Genomic DNA, 20720 nt, shown 5'->3' on the forward strand with positions numbered 1-20720 from the left:
GATATTTTTGGTTGGCCGGCCACTCCTAGGAATGTTCACCACTGTTCCACATTTTTTTGCCATTGTTTCGCTGGAATCCCAAAGCTTTAGAAATGGCTATGTAACCTTTTCCAGACTGATACAACTCAATTACTTTCTTTTGTATAGGGGAATGTGATGGTATTCAGGTGTACCATTATAAAGTTACTGGTGATAATATGAGTTTAAATAAAGTTATCTCATTGTCCACTAGTGTTGAAAATTTCAATTTTGTGAGCCAAAAAAAAATTCAAACAGCCAAAAAAAGTAGTGACATTTTCAGATTTTTGTATTTTCAGATAATATTAGAATAACATTATATAAGTATTGTATATTGTATGAGCTCAAATATATTTTTATCAATGTAGTTTTTCGTTTTTGTGTATGTTATGAGTGTATTATCCCCAAACAATATTTCATTGTTATTTATTTCCTTTAATTACAAACACTGTGGGACATAACAGCAATTATATTGTGAACGACTGCGCAGTTTTAAAAGTGGTGTTGGTGTTAGCCTTAGCGCATGCGCAGTAATCTTCCCCTCCCTGGGTCTAGTCTTAAATCCACCCTACTCTTCGTCCTCCTCCTCCTCCTGCACACTTCACTGTGACTACTGCTTCATCATCACAACTTGCTGATGTCTGTTCCATGGCAGCGGAGTGATGACTCTTCTTCCGTTAGTTCCAACAAGGAGTGAACTAGGATGAAAGTTGTCTTTTGTCAATCAGCGACCATCAATTGACTAACGTCAACATGTAGAAGGAGCACGTGAGGAGAAACGTTTGTCGGTCGAGTTTCGAAGTAAAGCCAACAGGAGTCCAACAGAGAGGATGAACGTTGGTAAGCAAGACGCAATTTTTTTTATTTTCACTCTAATTGATTTACTTTACAATATTTGGTTTATCGTAATCTCGCACATTTTATATTCTATTTTGTGATTTTACATGTCATTTTTAGCATTTAGCCAACACAAGTTAATTATTTGCCAGTTACCACCACAATATTAACAAAACACAGCTGTGTAGAATTGTGTAAAAAGAAAATATTTTGTAGTGTTTCTTAACAACCAAAGGAATGCCATGTTTAATTTTCGGCCCGCAATTGTTTTTTACTCGCCTATAAAATAACGATACCTTAGCATGTGGGATTGGTTTTAGCATCTTTAATTAAAAAAGTGGATCAAAGTGGCCAATGCATTCCAACATTTTTCTGTATGCGTCTGTTGTTGGACTGTAATATAAGAACTGTGTCAAATGTCTGCCTTGACAAAGATAATAATTTCAATTTGTTAATTTGTTTAGTATTATGGCTGTTGTTTACAGTGGCTAGCACTGCACTGCATCATCACTGCAAGCCTGATTTAGTTAGATATACATTCTATCTATCATCTATCTTTGGAAGTGTTTGAGATATTTTAATTATTCTGTCATAGAATAATTTTAAAAATCTGAAACACTTCCAAACTGCAATAATAAAATGTTGGATTTTCAGAATCTTGTTGTATTGTGCATATTGTAAGCACAGACTGTAAATAATGTGGAGGATAACACTGGAAAGAGCGCATGTCAACATGGAATAACATCACTGATATGTTCTTGAAAATTTCTGATGCATTTTTTGTTGCAGCACCTCACACACACACACACACACACACCACTTTGGTGGAAAGTCACGGCAAATTGCACTGCCCTCAGGCTTCGGTTGCTCTATTTGGGTCATTTTTTTATGTAATGCACACATGTGATGAGTTGGCTCCGACATGTTTGATGTTTTTGCTGTCTTTGCACATTATCGTGACACACTGATGCTTGTCCAAAGTGGCATGCAACTCATGAGCTGTATTGAGGAAAAAAAAGGGAGTTTGGGGGAAGTGGGAGTGAGATTTCAGCAAGCAGAAGGGGGGAAGAGTTGTGTGTTTATTCTTCCCGCCGGATCCCATCCTGTCATATACATTCAGGGCCAAAGACAGCAAGTTATAGACACACAAATCCCACTAAGCTCTGTTTGGCTTTTCTTTATTCCTTGTTTGTCCTCACACTCACTCACTGTCTGTCTGTCACCTTCCTTTACAGTCTGGATACTTCTCCTTTTCATTGAGGAGGGATTTGCTCGGGCTCAAAAGACTGCAGGTAAGATTGGGATCCACTCTTGCATTGTTGAAAAGGGAAACAGAACGTTACACACATTCCATTTTTTAATGACATGGCGTAACCTCCATTCACGCGTACCTGCAAAATTCTGCATCTTTTCCACAAACCTATTGTATTTCTATAATGATACTGTTTTTTTGGTGAGACAGAACTTGAATTTAGACTTTCATGAGCTTTGCAGCATATCACAAGTTATATTTCGTTTTGTGTTGTGCAGAGCAAGGTGCTGTTTCCAAAGTGGTGAAACCGTCGCCTTCACAGAGGCCGGCATATTCTCGTCACTGTGGGAACTGGATAAGACACGCAGACGGCGGCACGTTCAGCTCTCCAAACTACCCCAACACTTACCCTCCTAACAAGGAGTGTTTGTACGTGCTGGAAGGTAAATTAAAAAAAGGGGGTTTTGCATTTCATTGTTAGGATGAAATCAACAGTCAGGCATAATTGTTGCTTTTGTGCTTGGGTTCCTGCTATTGTTGTGCATGCATGGAATCAAATTTTAGTAGTCATGATAGCATTGATGCTAGTGCTAAGACAACATGAGAGGTGTGTCCTGGCTGGTCCACCAACATTGTGGCACTACTGAAAGAGGTGATGCAGGGTTGCCATGGCAACACCAAGGCTGCAGTTGTTACAACACAGTGTGCCATAGATTTTTATTACACACCATTGTTTTTTTTTGTTGATTTCATAAACATGAAAGGAAACTTTAGTCAGATTTTTTTTAATCACATAGATGATTAAAATACAAGGGAGTAGAGTACTGAACCACTGTGTCTAAACACTACTCTACACTCTTTACTACCTCGTCATTCTAGTGAGTTCATTAGTTAGTACTCACCCATTTTCCAACTATGTTCTATCAAATGTTATATCAATTTCATATTATTATTATTATTATGACTGTTATGATTTATTTACTTTATTTATTTTATCACATTTTTACATTACCTTGTAATTTTCCCCGTTTTTGAATTGGTAAAGAGTACATTTGGAATACAGAAGTGAACAAATGTATTGCAATTCATATAAAACGGATTGGGGGTAGGATTAAATCAACTTTTCTTCTTCCTCCTCCTTTTGGACACGTGGAACTGTGAATTGTATAATGTGATGTATTCCAATGTGACTTGTATGCATGTTCAAATAAATGAAACCATTACCATTAGGTGCCAATAACAGTAACTCGCTAACTCTCCCTAGCGCTGCCCCGGCAGAGGGTCGAGCTGCTGTTCGACAAGGCTTTCTACATTGAGGCATCCTTTGAGTGTCGTTTTGACCACATCGAGGTGCGCGACGGCCCCTTCAGCTTCTCACCACTAATTAATCGCTTCTGTGGTGCCACCTGTCCGGGACTGGTCCTCTCCAGCGGCCGCTTCATGTGGATTCGCTTCTTCAGTGACGAGGAGCTGGAAGGCATCGGCTTCCAGGTCCACTACAGCTACACGGCAGGTGGTCGCTTTTATTCGTCAGGTAGTCCTCTAATAGTTTACAATATATAACTAAATATCTCCATCAAAAGACCCAGAATTCCATCTACATGTGGGAGGACTTTTAAACCCCATCCCAGGTAGTGAAACAACACAGCTCCTCTTTACATTCAAACTTGATGTTCAAACTCAGCAGTTCCCCATCCTCTTCTCAAGATTGTCAGTTTGAGCTGACTGGGGCTGACGGCCTGATCCGTTCCAGCCAGGTTGAGGAGGAGTACAAGGTGAAGCCAGACCAGGCCGTGGACTGCATCTGGACCATACGTGCCCCATCCAAAAACAAGGTACCTGTATGCTCCAGTATATTTATTTTTGTTGCTTAGACATAACATATACAAGAAGCCCAAGCTTAGCCAGTGATGAGAAAAATGCTTATCTTAAAAGAAATCCTAATATTTAAATCCTGAACATTTACAATGTAAACAGACTTTAATAATTCAAATTAGCGATGCTACCATCGATGGGCCACCGATTGATATCGGCCGAGATCCCTGAAAAGGAACGATATTGATATCAGCCAATACTCGTGTTAAAACGGCGATCCCATCCACGATCAATTCCACCCCCCACTGTAGCATCCAGAACAAGCATGTTTGCTGTGTGCGGGACTTCCTGTCTTTGTGATATAAATTTTGCACCCTGCCAAACATGCCTCAAAAATTTCTCAACGGGGAAAAGCTTTAGATTGGTGCGGCATTTTGGGGACGATCACTTGGCAGGGTGTGGTGAGTTTGAGGCTCAGCGTCTGAAGCCCCAGTCCCGACCCACTATACTTGCAAGAGTGGGTAAAATTTGGGCATGTGGACACAATGTAGTACTTTTAGTGCAGGAGGGCCTTGGGGGTGCAGGTCTGTCCAGGGGATAATACTCAGCCAGGTGCTGGGGTGCCTCCTGTCTTCGTGCTTCCCTGGGGTGTTTTATGCATTTTTGCCTCTGGCCAATCTGGCTGCCAGCCTGCTGGGAGTCTCTTTCCAGTGGGTGGACGGTATTTGGTGTGGAGGCCCAGCGGCTGATTGGCTGCTGGTCTCGCCTTCTCAGCTCTGGTGCTCTCTTGGATCTGTCGGTGTGGTGGGTTGCCTTGCCGCTCGTCTGTTCCTCTGCCGGCTTGCTCATTTGTCTGTCTTGCTGGGTTCGTCCTGCCATTGTGGTGGAGGGAGAGTGATGACCTGGTGTTTTCATGCTACCTAGTGGTCCACATTCTCTGCAGCTTAGGATCTGGGTTTGGGCGTCTGTGCTTTGGGTTTTCCTGCTCAGGGTGACACAATGAAGCTTCCTGATGTAGAGAGCGACCACACTGTTTGTGTGTGTGCGTTATTTTATGTTATTTATTTGTTTTTTCCTTATTTATTTTATGTATTTGATAAATTGTTTGGCCCCCTCCTTAATTTTACTTTCAGATCATCAAACAAATTTCAATATTAGTCAATTACAGCACAAGTGAACACAAAATGCAGTTTTTTAATGAAACTTTTTCTTAAGAGAAAAAAAAATCCAAACCAACATGGCCTTGTGTGAAAAGTGATGGCTCCCAAAACCCAATAACTGGTCGGGCTACCCTGAGCAGCAACAACTGCAAGCAAGCATTTTGCTGACAACCTTGGTCTTCTGGGCCGTCTGGAACAATTACTACCTGAGTCGTATGCTGAGGACATGTTTCCAATGCATAGTTTCTGGATTTTGCTTCCAATCATAATCATATTACGGAATTATACTCCAATCAGCATTCGCTGTTAACTCTATAGACTCCTTGGATCACATGCTCACTCGTGCTGCTGCAGACTGAGCTTCCAATATGAAAAACATTTATGTGCCGAATCACACTTCACAACTGAAGTCAACGTCAACATAATGAGACAATTTCACAGGATCCAACCAAGGTCGTCATGGAAAACTTACCTAACGCTTGCACTTCCTGCAAGGTGCACTTTTATTGACTACAGCACAAAATATACAGCGCCGTCTTGTTTGTCATGTAAAATGGTGTGCTGCAGTGAAATGTGTTCCAGTGAAAAGTGGAAACGACAATTCAGCTGAACATTTTAGGCTTAGATTACAAACATAACATACTCATTGCTTCTTCTAGATTTACCTGCGATTCTTAGAATATCAGATGGAGAACTCCAATGAATGTAAGAAGAACTTTGTGGCTGTTTATGATGGCAGTAATGCCATTGAGGACCTTAAGGTAGTCATTTATTATTTGTCTTACACTATTTTGGTACTATGAGATAGAACTAAAACATCTATCCGCAATAGGCAAAGTTTTGTAGCACAGTGGCCAACGACATCATGCTGGACACAGGCGTGGGCGTGGTGAGGATGTGGGCAGATGAGACCAGCCGCCTCAGCCGCTTTCGGATGCTCTTCACATCTTTCGCAGATCGTGAGCTCCTTTTTTTAAAATCCACATTGCTCTTTGTCTCTCCTCATTGATATGTGAAACCACACCCACTAGTGGTCATTGCATATCTACTATCTAATTGGTCATACATTTATGTTGCAGCCCCCTGCATAGGCAGTGCTTTCTTCTGCCACAGCAACATGTGTATCAACAACTCCCTGGTGTGCAACGGTGTACAAAACTGTGTCTTTCCCTGGGACGAAAGCAACTGCAAAGGTACTACTTGGATATGTATCATGTTTAATGTACCATTTGGGTATGTGTACACTCGCAGTGTCTTTGTGCTGGTGTTGATGCAGAGAAGAAGCAAAAAGGTATTTTCCACCATATCACAAAGACCCATGGCACAGTCATCTGCGTGTCCACCGGAGTGGTGCTGCTGCTGCTCATCATCTCCATCCTGGTGCAAATCAAGCAGCCACGCAAAAAGGTTGTAACGACACAATGTTCTTTTCTGCAAAACAACAACAACCCCAGTGCTCATATAAGTAATGTGTTTTATCTGTAAGGTGTTGATACGTAAGAATAACTTGTTCCATCGTGGAGACTTCCAGGAGACATTTGAGCCTCCACATTATGAACTACTCACTCTCAGAGAAAAGGTTAGTTTGGTAGTACTTGGGAAAATGTTAAGATACTTACTCTGTGTTTTGATGCGGTTAGTATATTATAACTGGAAATTGCACAATATGTGGCAAAAGACTAAGAAATGATGTGAAGAGATAGCAATGACAAATATTTCCCTTTTGTTTAATTTGTTACTTCACTGATTGAAAAATGACAAGAATTTATGGCCCTGATTTTATGTTTCTGGTGACTTCTAGCAGCATCTGGAGTAGGGGTTCCTGACCGTGGACCACTTTTGAAAGCAAAAATAAATGTACTTTTTGTGAATAACTATATATTTTTTTTTGGAAATGCGTATCAATTTCAGAAATAGTTTTTTATATTATTTGACATCATACACTGACATCAAAGTCGAGTGCACATAAACCAAAGCCAAACAAAACCGTTTGTGTGTTCAGAGAAGTTGGTTATTTTGTATTTTCTATTAAGATTAAAAGGAACTACCCGCACCTTTCTACAGTGGCATTGAGCACGTTGTTCCCATTTCATCCATAGAAATTTGGATTTTGGTAATTGGCTGTATTAAGTGTGTGTGTGTGTGAGACTGAATAATCTTGTGCTTACTTTTTGTCATAATGTTAAAAAAAAATTGGAAGACAATTACACTTTTCAAAATGTACCTAAAAATTGTCTACTATGATAAGGAATCTAAAGAATTTACCAAATGTAAAAACAATCATGTATAGTATGAAAATAACATGTCATTAGTATTGCTAATACAACTTATTTGACCTTTCTTGTGCCATTTCTAGCTAAAAGGCACCAATTCTGCAAATAAAAAGGCCACTTAACAAATTGGCCACTTTCATTTATCTTAATTTTTTCCAGAAGATGTCTGGGGACCTTGGGGAGCTGTCAGAGGAACTCCAGTCCTTGCAGGCCCTCAGGAGGTCCTCGTCGGGCTCACGCTGCGTCCACGAGCACCACTGCGGCTCTCAGGCCTCCCTCAACTCCATCAAAGCCGGTCAGGGCACTCATGGGATGGGACATGGATCCCTGGACCTTCCCGCATTTAGAGGCGAGCTCCAGAGATCCTTGCCTCCTCTGCGGGACTCCAACAGCAGTCTGCGGAAGAAGAGCTGGCCCAGCGTAAAGGCCGTCACCGCCATGCAGGGCCAATACAGCCTGGCGGAGCGAGCAGTGAGGCGGCAGGACAGAGTGATGGAGGAGGAGGAAGACGAGGAGGATGGGAGCTATGATGTCTATGTGCGCAGAGCTGGGAACAGAAGAGGGAAGTACGAGATGGCCCAGCAAAGATCTTTATCCATGGATTTTTAAAAAACAGAAATGCAGCATTTGTGCCACACCCGGAACAAAGTCACAAAGTAAGTGTTGGCTTTTTATACACAGGATTAATCAAATGTGTTCTTATTGTAAGTGTGACCATTGTGCTTGGTTTCTTTAATTGTAAAGACAAGAAAATGGTTGTAAAAATGTTTTGGACACAGCCTGAAATGGAAAATACTTTGGATTTGATAGAATAAATGCCAGCAAATTTTATTTTTGGCTGACTTTATAGTCAGGAAGTGAGTGTGAGAGGAGTATTGAACCAAAGCTATTCTAACTATTGGGGTATATTATTTTTATGACATCCCAAATAATTTACATGAATCAAATGTATGTAGGACATCAGAACATAATACAAAACTGAATGCTGCAGGTTCATACAGGGTCCAATATCTCCTGACTAGCAGACATGCCTTATGCAGCAGCCTCAGTTACACATCTGTACACTTTATGACACAATAGTAGCAGGTTTAAGACATGACACGGGAAATGTGTTCCATATAAAATGGTCAATATACGTGTGTGTGCACGCATTCTACACACACACACAAGTGAACACTGATATTACAGCGTGACCACAGTGTACAATGGAGGGCGGGGCCTTTGAGAGCGCTGTTGATAAGAAGTCAACATTACTGGATAAATATGAAAGAGTCTTAGGGCCACAATAAAAAAAAGAAAATACTACAAAAATGAATCCCAAACATATAAGAATAAAATCCTAAATGTAATTTTATCAAGACTATTATTGTATCACTAAAGACTGTTTTCAATATATTATAACTTTTTTCATGAAAAAAAAAATTACTTATTTCTTGTAAGATTGTGACTGCTATTTTTTTTTTCCTGGAAACATACACGATTTTTCTCAAAAAGTATAATTTTTTAATTATAAGGCTTTATCCTGAGTTTTTTTCTCACGAAATACATATTTTTTCTCCATAATTTATTTATAAATATATACAAATAAATATTTTCAAATATACAACCTTTTTTTTTAGAAAATAAACCATTTAAAATTCCTTAAAATTAATTTTCTTCATTGTGTCCAAAATATTCCCTCATGGAAAAGCACCTTATATTAAAAATAGAAATAAATGTCATCATACAGCTCATTGGCTGCAATACTACGGTCCTTTGTGCATCCTTTGTACTGTATCTTTCATTGAGAGTCTTTTCATGCCTGAGCATTGTGCAAAGTCACTTGTAGAGACTCAAGGAGAACTCCTTAGTGATTCGTCAAAGAAAGCCATGTACTTGTAGGCCACCAGGGGAGTGTTCTCCCCGCGGACTGCCTCTGTAAAGTTGGGCCGCCTCCATGCGTACACCATACTGTTGAGGAAGCCTTGCAGGGACACACTGGCAGCCTGACGTGAAAACATACAATAACCTCATCAATCATTGACTTATTCGTTGAATACATGAGACAAGATTGGTATGAAACCCACCTGTATCAGGTAAGCAGGAAACAGGCTGTGCTGTTCAACACGGGTCCATGCCATCAAGGTAGACAGCAGAATGACCAGGAGGGCTGCAACAATGCTGCAAATTAGCATGAGTCCCAACACAAACACCTCAAGCCAGCTCCTAACTAAAACCCTTACTCCAATCCTCGCCCTACGCAAAACGTTAACCAAAACCCTATATACACACACACCTGGTATCCAGCAGAACAGGATCACCATCACCATGCTCCTGGCTGTGGAGAACACACTTTTAAATCGCCTGCTTGAGCGTCCATCTCGTTCCACGGGGAAAAGCGCCTCCTGTTTGTGGTGTTCATACCACCAACCAACCTTATAGTAAATAACCTTACATTACATAAGACGACAATGTTAATAACACATCCATTCAAACTGCTGCTGTGTGTCCATAAAATGTGCTGACTTACTGAGCAAGACAACATCACAGGAATCACCACAAGTACAAGAAACACACGCATAAAAGTGTCATGGATTACTTCCTGGCAAGAAAAGAAAAGAAACAGAGCTGTGAAGGTACTACTACATGCGGATGTCCGTGTATCAGGAATGCTCATATTGGCTGTCAGTGATTTAGTGCCGGGTTTTCCAAGATGGGACACAGATTGCAGAGAAAAATGCTGTAAGTTGGGGCACATTTTCTTGACAAAACAGCTTTTTGATTCATGTTTTTGTAATCATTTGTATTTTCATTTGTACACTGTATGTAGATGATGCAGTTAATGCCTCTTTTCTATTGACTGCAGTTTCTTATAGCCGCTGTGTAGTATACAAAAAAGGGCAGTGGTGAAAAAAAAATATATATATGAAGAGCTGTGGCTGAATCACCTAATGTAGTTAAAAAAAACACCAGAATTATTTTTTTAAAGCTATAAATACAGCATTTACTGAAAAGGCCTACTGTGCGATAAAAATAAATGATTAACTGTTGATTTTTCAACTCACAGCATCTGAGCAGGAATCCATCCAGACGTGCAAGAACAAAATACAACTGAGGAGAAAAGTCAACAAAATAAGTGATTTTCTTCTCTTACTGTACAGAAAATGACCTTAAAACCAAGGTACGTATGGAACTGTGATTGAACTTTGTCAAATTAACTGGTTACCTGGTGCAGTATTTGGCATCATTCTGGATGGTGATGCTGAGTGAGGCATCGGGGTCTGGAATCAGTAAAGTGGCTTTGATGAAAGGCGTGAGGACATATGCTAAGTACACCGCAGTCGGGATCAACCTGTGATGTCATACATTACACTTTAATAGCATCCTTTCCAGCAAAGCTTCAAAAAGAGGTGTGTCACACTCACCATACTATCAAGTACACAGGAACCGTGACTAGTTTACTTCTGCAAGGACTCTGCATGTGAAACGGGTAAAAGGTGAATTTACATGATGTAATGTTGAAAATGTGATCATATGCAGCATCTCACCCGTTTTAACTCGTCCTCAGCTGGTGTTGCTCTCCACCCTTGGATTGCGTTCTTGGACTTCCATGCGTAGACCACTACCAGCAGAAATGAGATGAAATAAAATGTCTGCAAACAAATGGATAAATACAAAAAGAAATGGCGTTACAGAGCAACGCGTAAAAATGTACAGCTGATTTACAGTGGAAAATATATTAGCTGTTAAGATATGTTAAAAAAGTAGCAAGGAATACTGGTTTGCTCAGATTCTTGCTACTGCGGTAAACTGTGAATACATTATTTATCTGTGGTATAATTAATACATTTTAAATATCCATTCATCCATTTTCTATACCGCTTATCCTAACGTGGGTCGCTGGGGTGCGGTTTCCTAGCTGTGTGGCCTGCATGCTAGCTACTCGACCACTGTGCAGCCGTGATAACTTATTAATAAAAAAAACGTGATAGCGAAATTCAAAGCCCAAAGTGGCATTGCTCTTATTTTTTGCCATTGAGAATTAATTTTAAAAAAAGTTAATTTAAAGTAATTGACATTTGCTCTAACTGAAACTGTAAAAGCTTTTTCTATTGTGACTTTATTGGCTCATGAGGTAATTATTGTGGAAGAGGTGTGTGTGTGTGTGTGTGTCAGTTGTTACAAGCCCAATAAAAACAAACGGTAGTCCTTCTCGTGACAATTATGTCATTTTTTGGTGTCCCTTTGGCTCACTCACGTTCCTGGGATTTATTATACACGTTTTACATCTTATGCAATTGTATTATGTAACGAAGTACAATACTGTAAAACTCTTGACATAAAATGTTATTGTCAAAAAAGCATTTACCACGCTGCAGTACTTATTGTAGTAGCCTAAGTGTTAAGTTGTAGCTTACAACTAGAGGCACGGGCCAGGGAGCAAAAGAAAAAGAAACAATTCTGAGGTTTTGCAAAAATCAAAATAGCTGCTCTACAAATTGTGTGTTGCCTTTTAAAGGCATAGTTCGAATTTTCTGACATGAAGTTGTATAACAGATTTCGGCGCTGAGGAAAATAGTTCCAGCTAGTTGCTGGGGACAGTTAAGTAAAGAGTTTGGCTTCTCCAAAACAATATGCATTCAAAAGCATAATACATTTGTATCACAAAAATGCCTACTAGAAAAAAAATCAGACCTCACAATTCACAAATATTTTCTCTGGCGTTGTATCACAAATTTCCCCACTGAGGGACGAATAAAGGCATATCTTAACCTTAATCACTTTAAACACAAAACACGTAACACAAAACTATCCCTTTAAATTTAGTTAGTACCCTCCTGCAGTATATGATGGACTTATCTTGTGTACTGCCTCACTGTTTCCTATGCAAATATTAGAATTTTATTGATCTTGTGAATACTTTTCATATTTGTATTTTCAAAGCACCTGAATGGACTCACACATTCCATCATCACTGTGTAAATAGTTTTGAAAGTATCCATCTGTCCTACACCTTTAACACTGTGGAATGTATTTCAGCTAAAATACAGTTGCTTTGTATGTTTATTTAGTATGTGTATATGTTTAATTTTATTGTATAAACAATTGATGAACATGATTATGACACAAATTTCTATGTCTTAGATTTTTACAATTGTGCACCGAAAAAAAAAGTTTTTGTTTAATTTTTGGTTGCAATTTGTTCCTCACCAGTGACAGAGGTAAGCTGTACTGACAGATGGCGATGCTGTTGTCGTTGCTGACTTTATTCATGGCGCTCGTGAACATCAGGATGACAGCTGCCACAAGGTCCGCCAAGGCGAGTTGGACCAACAGGTGCACCTGTAATCATAAACACCAGACTTTAGCGCCATCATTCACTCCACCGGAATCACAAAGTTGGCACAAACCTGTTCTTTCAGATACCTCCATCTCACCGTGGAGACCACCAGAACAGAAAAGCTCCCAATCACACTGCAGATCATATAAATGATCATATAAATGACATAACATACACAGTTGAAGGTACTTTGGCACCAGCTCAGCACAGGAGCTCAACCCAGAGTTTCATTGCTCAGACACATGGACGTCAGTCAAAAGCTGTTCAAATATCACCCATCTTAACTTTTCACCACATTTTCAAGTCTTGGGAACTTCAGTGTGTATAGTGATAGATACTCATGTTTAGTTATACAGTACAAAAAAACACATACTGTATACCATACCAAGTTTGATTCAGTAAATGATGATTACCTGGGAGTCAGTGAGAGCAGATACACTGTAGAGAGAACATCAATCTGGGAAGGAAATAAGACATCTGAGGAAATGTCACACTAATATTGTTTATTCTATTTTTCATCTCATTTCTACACAACTAGGATCAAGTAGTCTTACCTGATAGGCACTCAGGGTACCATTGAGATCCATGGTTAAAAAATCAGTCAACCCAAAAGTCGCATTTCAGTTGGTCCACAGAGACTGAACAGACTTCCTTCATGGTGGCTTTTATGAGAAATGTGCGCTCCTGGCAAAGAACACCTGCACAAAAAAGTCAGAGTGAAAATAAGTCACATGATGCTTTCACTGCGCCTGCCCCGGAAAGTGTGTGTGTGTGTGTGTGTGTTAAGACCAATGCAATTCATTTAACCAGGGGTTGGCAACCTGTGGCTCCTGTGCCCCATGTGACTCTTCAACCTCCTTGTTCACCCAAGGATGTGCATTTTCTAAAGAATGTGAAATATCCCACTCACCGACTGATTCTGACTGCTGATTGGATGAGCAAGGGAAGGAGAGCTAGTGTATGCAGTGAGTTTCACCGGAGAGAATAAAGGTAAGGGAGTTTGGTGTTGAGTTTGAAGCAAGTTTCTGCACAGTACAATAAACTACCGTATTTTCCGGACTATAAGTCGCACTTTTTTTCATAGGTTGGCTGTTCCTGCGACTTATACTCCAGAGCAACTTATAAATGAAAAAAACTGTTTGTTACATAAACACTGGACACTTTTTCTGTGTCTTTTTCTTTTTCATGTTTATTTTTTGTTAGCTGAATAGCCATTGTGTTAGCATATCTTACATCTATTCAGCCTGTTCTCTATTCTTATTGTTATTATTAGAACTTGCCTTCCAATAGGACGTAATGTCTGTTTTGGTCAAGTTGTTTGTAAGATAAATTACCTGCAAACTTATACTCCAGTCCGACTTATGTATGTTTTTTTCTACCTAATTATGCATTTTTGGCCTTGTGCGACCTCCGAAGCCACTTATAGTCCAGAAAATACGGTATATAATTAACAAGTGCATAGCAATGGAACAATGGAAGTGGAGTGGTATATGAAGGCCTAATGGCTGATGGGCAACAAGTGTGCAGACCAGGAGAACAAGGCAGGAGTCTGCTGCAGGACAGAAAAGAGACAATGGGGCGGCAGATCATGACACAATGAGCTTTTTTATGTTAATGTTGGCTGCAGTTTGTTTTTGTTTTAAACAAACATATTTGGCACCGCTAAAAAAAGCGTTCAAAGAGTTCAGTGTAGGCCTCCATTCTCGCTGCACTTTTATTTCTTACATTTTGTTGTTCTAACAGGTAACATTTTAAAAAAAGATTACCACTTTGACAAGTTAATAAGCTGTGTAATGACCAGACTGTTGTTTTTACTGAAAGAGGAGGCAAAATGACTATTTTAAATTGTACTTATATTTGGAATAATAGTACACAATCCTTCACAAAGTCAATAACGATCAGAGGTGTTTATTTTAGTGGCTGGTTGTAGTATTTGTAATGTGTAGCGTAATAACTTCACAAAATAAGAAGTAAACAGGGGTAAAAAACGGAGTATTTTTGTGTTTGTAATGATACAACATTTGTATTATTCATAATAAGCATGTGACCGGTGAACTACTGCAATAACAAAATTGTATTTTACGCTACCAACAGGATGGCTCATAATTGCAGGACACCGGACACTATTGGAAATGGTGACATCAAGTGGTAGGAATTGTAACTGCATTGTGTTCGATGTAACAACTTGTAACTACAATTTACTGTAAGTGCAGTATTTGACTACTTATATTAGTCGTAATGATGTGTTATGTTGACGTCGTGGTTGTAACATGTAAACGTCTATAAACATTGTTTTGCACTATCTGCTCTTTTGTTGTTGTCGATAAAGTTCATTCAAAGCGGTGACGTCACGTGTTCCACGTTGGCCCGGACGTGGCAGTCTGCTGTAGTCCTTTTGAAGCAATCTCAACGTCAAGCAACAATTGTGCCTCTTTTGGGGGGTGATTTAATTTGCTTTTCCCAAACAATCAAACATCACACTCCAGTCATGGGGCTGACCTTATCGTCAGTCTTCGGACGACTTTTTGGCAAAAAACAAATGAGGATTTTAATGGGTGAGTAAACAAAACAAGGAGTGTTCGGCTGACGGCTAGCTTAGCCACACTGCTAGCTTGCTTCAAAGGGAGCTTTAACTTCATCGTTTTCAAAGGTTGAAATTAGGCAAGAAGTATATAGTAAAGGCGCAAAATTGAAATACGACGAACGAGAACTTACTTTAGTGGTGTAAAAGTGATAAAATGACAGTAAAGTTCATTGAGTGTTTCGAAACAAATGTTATTCGTGAAGGCAGCTGTGACGTGTTTTTTTCGGCTGCCGCACGGAAGTGGCATAACTTTACGATATAAGGATATTCATTTACATAAATATGTCTAGTCCTTATATTAAACTTCTGTCTCAATTGTAAAAAGTTTTTTCCAATGTATTGTGTAATGCCATGTTGCACTCACGCCCATGCAGTGTGAGTCATTTTAGCTATTTCCCAAATGATCAAAAACTCAAGTGGTTTGTTCAAGTGCGTGGGAGCCAGCTTTGCATCTGAAGGAACAATAAAGAAAAACATAATTTTCAAAGGCAAAATGAATGGCTTTTTATTTCCTACTTACCAAAAACCCGTTTCAGGGACTGGATGAAGCCCCAACTATATTATATATTATCTAATCGGACGTTCACTGTATGAAACTTTGGAAATCCCTGATCTGAAAAAGCCAGCTGTCTTGTTGTGTTTATGTAATATCTGACATCTTGTCATCATGCAAGTTTTAACTTGTCATTTATCAACACTCTCCTCCCTTAGTCGGACTGGATGCTGCAGGGAAAACAACCATCTTATACAAGCTGAAGCTTGGCGAAATTGTAACTACCATCCCCACTATAGGTAAGATATGTTAACTGTATTCACCTCAGTGATAATTAATGGCGCTTATTACATTGAACAACCTGTTTTACCTGTTTTTTTTTTAAGTGCATCATTCCTGTTTTGCTCCTTCCTCCAGGTTTCAATGTGGAGACTGTTGAGTACAAGAATATCAGTTTCACAGTGTGGGATGTGGGTGGTCAGGACAAGATCAGACCCCTGTGGAGACATTATTTCCAGAACACACAGGTATGAGGGTTTATCAAGCCCAAGTGAAACCATCGTGCTTTGGAGCTAATATTGTAACACATAGCTGTGATGTTGTCATATCCTATGAATAGTCATGGTTTTGTATCACTTACAAGTCTTTTATAGCATTCATGTTCAAAACACTTTATCCCTTTAAGTGTGTGCAGCTAGCTTATTGCGCATTTCAATGTTTGAAATGATTATGTGCACATCTTTCACTGGATATGCTTGGACCATCATTAAGGATAAAGCTCATATTGTAACATTCTAGTTGGTAGATGAGGCCTCCTGAAGAGCTTATTACCCAAACTGCATCATTCAAGGGAGAAGGTTCAGAAAATTAAAACAAAAGTTTTAAACAAATGTTTTCAACTAAGAGTTACTAAAATTCAAGAGGAGATTAATGGATGTAATAAAGGACATTAAAACAAATACAGTGGTACCTCGGTTAACACCTGCCCCGGTTAGTGTGGTTTTTTTTTTTCAGTTAACATCCCAAATTTATGCTTAAATTTGCCTTGGTTTGCATTCGCCCGACTTGTTAGCATGCATTTGTGCTGCTTGGTTTGTTTTCGCAGCCAGCCAAGATGAAATCTTGTGATATTTATGTAACCACGTCATGACTTCAGTCAGCTGACGTGAAGGCCACTCCCAATTGGCTGTCGCCCAGGTGCAAGCAATGTTTTGGCTGGCAGTTCACGACAAATCGAGCAGCACACAAGAACAACATTTATCACCGTTATTTGAATTATGTATAAATAACCTACCAGTAAGATGCATACACCTTTGCGTCTCATAACATCTGTCAAGTTGTCACGTTGTTTTGGACTTAAGTCAACCTATTGGAAAAGGCTGAGAAGATTGAAGACGGCGCCTTATCAACTCAACGCCCGTAGATTTAGTTTAGCTGTATTTCACACTTAAAGTATTTGCAGGAAAGGTTTGTCAGGAAAGGTTGATCAACTTTGAATCAACAAGGAAACCAAGTTGCATAGTTGTTAACATACCAGTGGTCGCTCCGGTCTTATCTGGTTACAATCATTTGAGTAGTCGTGTCATTTTTTAATCAATTTACTAAGTCTGTCAATTGTTTACTCTGTACAACCACCTATAATTCATGTTTTAGGTGTCAAAACATGTCAATTTTGCCTCATATTTGTATTGTCCATTTGTAGCATCATAATCTTCATAAGAATTGTCATACACTGCTTATTTTTAACAAGGTATTTATAAATTATGAGATATCACTACACATTTCGGGGGGAATAAAAGTCAGTAAATTTGTTGGGGCTGTGAATGCTGAACTGTGAATGTGCTTTTATCTTGCAGGGCCTCATCTTTGTAGTGGACAGCAATGACAAAGAAAGAGTGGCAGAGGCTGCAGATGAGCTCTCAAAGATGGTACATCTGAATAATAATAATAATAATAATAAAACGGCCTGTGCGCTAACCACTTGGCCTAATAATAAAACATTGTTAACCTAAATACCTAAAAATCTCATCTAACCTAATTAGTTAGTTACCATTTACATTGAATCTTCATGATGACAGGCACATTAAATGGCCAGTTAAATGGTGAAAACACCAATATGCTGGTTAATGGTTGGTCTTTTGTCATAAGAGGAAGTCATGCGTAATGGAAAAAGGAAAACATTGTGCCTTTTAAGTTTTCAGTTTATTTTCCAAACAACCATGGCAAAACATTCTTGAAAGACAACAACGCCATGGACATCTGAATGCATGGAATTAGAGAAGACTTTGACCAAGTGTGACAAAAGGTTACCAAATTCCTCACCTTTGCATGCACCGCCTGATCCTAACTTGAGAAAAACATGTGTAAAATACTCTAGTATCATTATCAAATTTGAAATTGGATTAGGGAAGGTCTCAAGGTATGGTCTCATTGTGTTTTCGAGTTCGTACCAACAAACTACAATAGGTATTTTGAAGGTGCGTCTCTGGAAAAAAATATAGACAAACTTATTTTCAGTGCATTCCAACTCTTATTTGTCTGTCACTACCATTTAGACACATTCTGACACTTTTGCTTTTTTAGCTTGATGGCTTTGAGACGAGCCCAAAAACGTGTCTACTCCAAAAGGTTCAATGATGGCTTCATGTTGAACATTTATTTTGGCGTTTTAGCCCGAAAAACAAATACGAACATCCTTGTAACATGAACATTCTCCAAAAAGAAGTTAATCACAGTAAAACAAACTCTAGAGCAGGGGTCTCAAACTCAATTTACCTGGGGGCCACCGGAGCTAGGTTCTGGGTGAAGCCGGGCAGCATCAGGTTTAAAAAAAAAAACAAAACAAAACATTTATTAAAAACTGGGGACAAAAATCAATAAAAAAAATATCTTCAATGATTTTGCTTCTGCTATATCCTACACTTTTTCAGTACTTTGCTTCCGGTTTTCCACACCAAAATATCTGATAAAACATTCCGCTGTTCTCAAATATCTTAATTTTTATTTTTCTATACACAAAATAAGTTAAAAAAATAAATTAATTAAGAATAAAGACAATAAATCAATCAGTAATAAATAAGTAAAATAATAAAACGGCAAATAAGAAAAACGTAAGAAACCACATACAGTTGGAAGAGAAATAATTTTTTTCAGATTCAAATGTACAGTATTAACAGTTATTTAACCTTTAACATGAACATTAATGAAACTTAATAATTTTACCCAATTAGCAAGTTAGCACCGTACTCAGTTCCATCTGGGAGCAGCGTCGTAACTTTAACAACATGTTTGATGAGATGCTTTATCTTGACGTGCATTTTCCGTTTTATTCCAAATCATTTCCTGCATTTATTTGTACCCAGCGTCATAAGCCTTTAGCTTCATTGCTAATCCAAAGCAAAACAGGGTAGGGTAACAGTATGGGGCAGGGCAAAATCATGTTAATTGTGTCCGGTGTGCACACAGCTTTAAGCTGCCATTTCAACATTAAACTTTGGTATCAAGGTGGGGGCCTCAAACTAGCGTCTCGCGGGCTGTGGGTTTGAGACCCCTGCTCTCGAGTAACTCTGAGTATTGTAACACTAGAGTCAGTTTTCCACAGATCCTGAAAAATGATAGTTTCTCCGGGAATGGTTTTACTCGACTACATTCAGAGCACACCTTCAGACAGCACCATGACATTTGCCAGTCACTATTAGATGCTCAGCGACATCTGGTGTGACGGTCGGTGTCATTTCTCGTGTCTGTGCTTGCAGTTACAGGAGCAAGAACTGAAAGACGCCATCTTGCTGGTGTTTGCCAACAAACAGGACCTACCCAACGCCCTGTCAGTCAGCGAGGTCACAAACGAACTGAATCTCCACGATCTTCGCAACAAAAAGGTAAGTCACCCAAGACTCCCAATGCAGCAACAAGGTGTATCCATCCTTCTTTTGATTTCCTATTTGCATCCCCACAGTGGCACGTAGAGTCAACCTGCGCCACCCAGGGCACCGGGCTCTATGAAGGACTGGACTGGCTTTCCACAGAGCTCTCCAAGTAGACTGACTGGATGGATGAGAGGGTGACCTTTTCACGGACATTCAATCAGGAAACATTAGGTCTTCTAGCTGCAGACAGTGCAGGAGACCAGTATAATGGTGTTTTTTGATTGGGGTGGGTGGGACTGAGGGATGGGGGCGGGGGGTATTGCTATATCTCCAACTTGTGTTTTGAAGCGTATTCCATTATTACCAGACATCCTTTAAACTGGCAACGAATAGTACCTTGCAATCCATTGTATGACCAGCAATGCAATTTGTATTCTTGACCAGTTGAGTTGTTCCACTTTGGTTCTTTCTGTGAAGTTGTGATCGACTGAGGTGTGGACCAATACTTTAGTGATTTGACTGTGTGATGTGTTCTTGAACCATAATGGTTGGATCCAAAAAGAAACATTGTGCCTTCTGGCCCCCCACTCTTCTCTTATACAAGCCTGACTAAATCTGTTGTAGCAAGTTAGTTTGACCTAAAAAAAACTGACATTCATGTTTGTCTAGTCTAACAAACAATTGTTAACAGAAGGAACATCCTAAAATGGCATAGTGAAGTAGCATTTGGGGGTCTTTGTCTTTTATGGAGGAGTTTGATAGCAAATACTTTACTTAATTACTGTCTACAGTCTTGAAAAAAATACATTCTTGGGGATTTACATTCCATCGTGCTCGCAGACCTGGAAAGTTAGTCACTGATATAAATGTGCTTTTCAAAAACATTGACAATAAAGATGGAAAAATATTTCATTTACCTGCAGTATAGTTTTTTAAATTGTTTTATGTTTGGGTATTTTCTCTGTAGTATGCACAATCTAAGACACTGACTAGAGTGAAAGGAATAGTTGGGAATTTTTGACCTGATGTTGTATGACATCGCCATCAGCAGTGTAGTTTATCAACAGTGACTTACCCCCAACTTCCGTCAGCAGAGTTT

At 39.3% G+C, this 20720-nt stretch overlaps 3 protein-coding genes across 5 annotated transcripts; 2 read left to right on the forward strand and 1 right to left on the reverse strand.

Annotated features, from left to right (window-relative positions):
* The first annotated feature begins 507 nt into the window (after positions 1–507).
* On the forward strand, positions 508–8186 carry neto2b (neuropilin (NRP) and tolloid (TLL)-like 2b). Of its 2 annotated transcripts, none has more exons than XM_058076327.2 (12): positions 508–858; positions 2091–2147; positions 2386–2550; positions 3372–3620; positions 3691–3738; positions 3815–3942; positions 5742–5843; positions 5915–6041; positions 6162–6275; positions 6359–6489; positions 6569–6661; positions 7518–8186. In XM_058076327.2, exons 1-12 carry the CDS (start codon positions 849–851, stop codon positions 7962–7964), a joined length of 1671 nt encoding a protein of 556 aa, XP_057932310.2. In that variant the 5' UTR covers positions 508–848; the 3' UTR covers positions 7965–8186. The 2 variants fall into 2 exon arrangements, with proteins under 2 accessions (XP_057932310.2, XP_057932309.2); XM_058076326.2 differs by having other exon boundaries at positions 514–858; positions 7515–8186.
* Positions 8187–8910: 724 nt separating this feature from the next.
* On the reverse strand, positions 8911–13371 carry LOC131131543 (uncharacterized). 2 transcript variants are annotated; one of them, XM_058076328.2, is made up of 12 exons: positions 13230–13371; positions 13089–13132; positions 12746–12809; positions 12546–12677; positions 10883–10987; positions 10760–10809; positions 10561–10686; positions 10400–10445; positions 9865–9936; positions 9631–9784; positions 9422–9504; positions 8911–9340 (listed from the first exon to the last, which is right to left on the reverse strand). In XM_058076328.2, the coding sequence occupies exons 1-12, from the start codon at positions 13260–13262 to the stop codon at positions 9188–9190; spliced, it is 1062 nt and encodes a 353-aa protein (XP_057932311.2). In that variant the 5' UTR covers positions 13263–13371; the 3' UTR covers positions 8911–9187. The 2 variants fall into 2 exon arrangements, with proteins under 2 accessions (XP_057932311.2, XP_078646162.1); XM_078790036.1 differs by having other exon boundaries at positions 9422–9784.
* A 1664-nt stretch (positions 13372–15035) lies between these two features.
* Positions 15036–20537, forward strand: LOC131130993 (ADP-ribosylation factor 4-like). Its single transcript, XM_058075231.2, has 6 exons — positions 15036–15230; positions 15971–16051; positions 16170–16279; positions 17609–17680; positions 19508–19633; positions 19711–20537. Exons 1-6 carry the CDS (start codon positions 15164–15166, stop codon positions 19792–19794), a joined length of 540 nt encoding a protein of 179 aa, XP_057931214.2. The 5' UTR covers positions 15036–15163; the 3' UTR covers positions 19795–20537.
* Positions 20538–20720: the final 183 nt, after the last annotated feature.

The sequence above is a fragment of the Doryrhamphus excisus genome, linkage group LG1 (assembly GCF_037039965.1).
Source record: "Doryrhamphus excisus strain RoL-2023G ecotype Guam linkage group LG1, RoL_Dexc_Guam_v1.1, whole genome shotgun sequence".
Lineage (NCBI taxonomy): Eukaryota > Metazoa > Chordata > Actinopteri > Syngnathiformes > Syngnathidae > Doryrhamphus > Doryrhamphus excisus.

Excerpts from the sequence above, each read along its gene's own strand:
- LOC131131543 (XM_078790036.1), bottom strand. The coding sequence starts at position 13,262 with ATGGATCTCAATGGTACCCTGAGTGCCTATCAG. Across the intron at positions 10,446-10,560 it reads GATGCCAAATACTGCACCAG|TTGTATTTTGTTCTTGCACG; the intron begins GTAACCAGTTAA and ends TTTTCTCCTCAG. Across the intron at positions 9,937-10,399 it reads TGGATTCCTGCTCAGATGCT|GAAGTAATCCATGACACTTT; the intron begins GTGAGTTGAAAA and ends TTTTCTTGCCAG.
- LOC131130993 (XM_058075231.2), top strand. The coding sequence starts at position 15,164 with ATGGGGCTGACCTTATCGTCAGTCTTCGGACGACTTTTTGGCAAAAAA. Across the intron at positions 16,280-17,608 it reads ATTATTTCCAGAACACACAG|GGCCTCATCTTTGTAGTGGA; the intron begins GTATGAGGGTTT and ends TTTATCTTGCAG. Across the intron at positions 17,681-19,507 it reads CAGATGAGCTCTCAAAGATG|TTACAGGAGCAAGAACTGAA; the intron begins GTACATCTGAAT and ends CTGTGCTTGCAG.
- neto2b (XM_058076326.2), top strand. Across the intron at positions 3,739-3,814 it reads ACTTTTAAACCCCATCCCAG|ATTGTCAGTTTGAGCTGACT; the intron begins GTAGTGAAACAA and ends CCTCTTCTCAAG. Across the intron at positions 6,662-7,514 it reads TACTCACTCTCAGAGAAAAG|AAGATGTCTGGGGACCTTGG; the intron begins GTTAGTTTGGTA and ends AATTTTTTCCAG.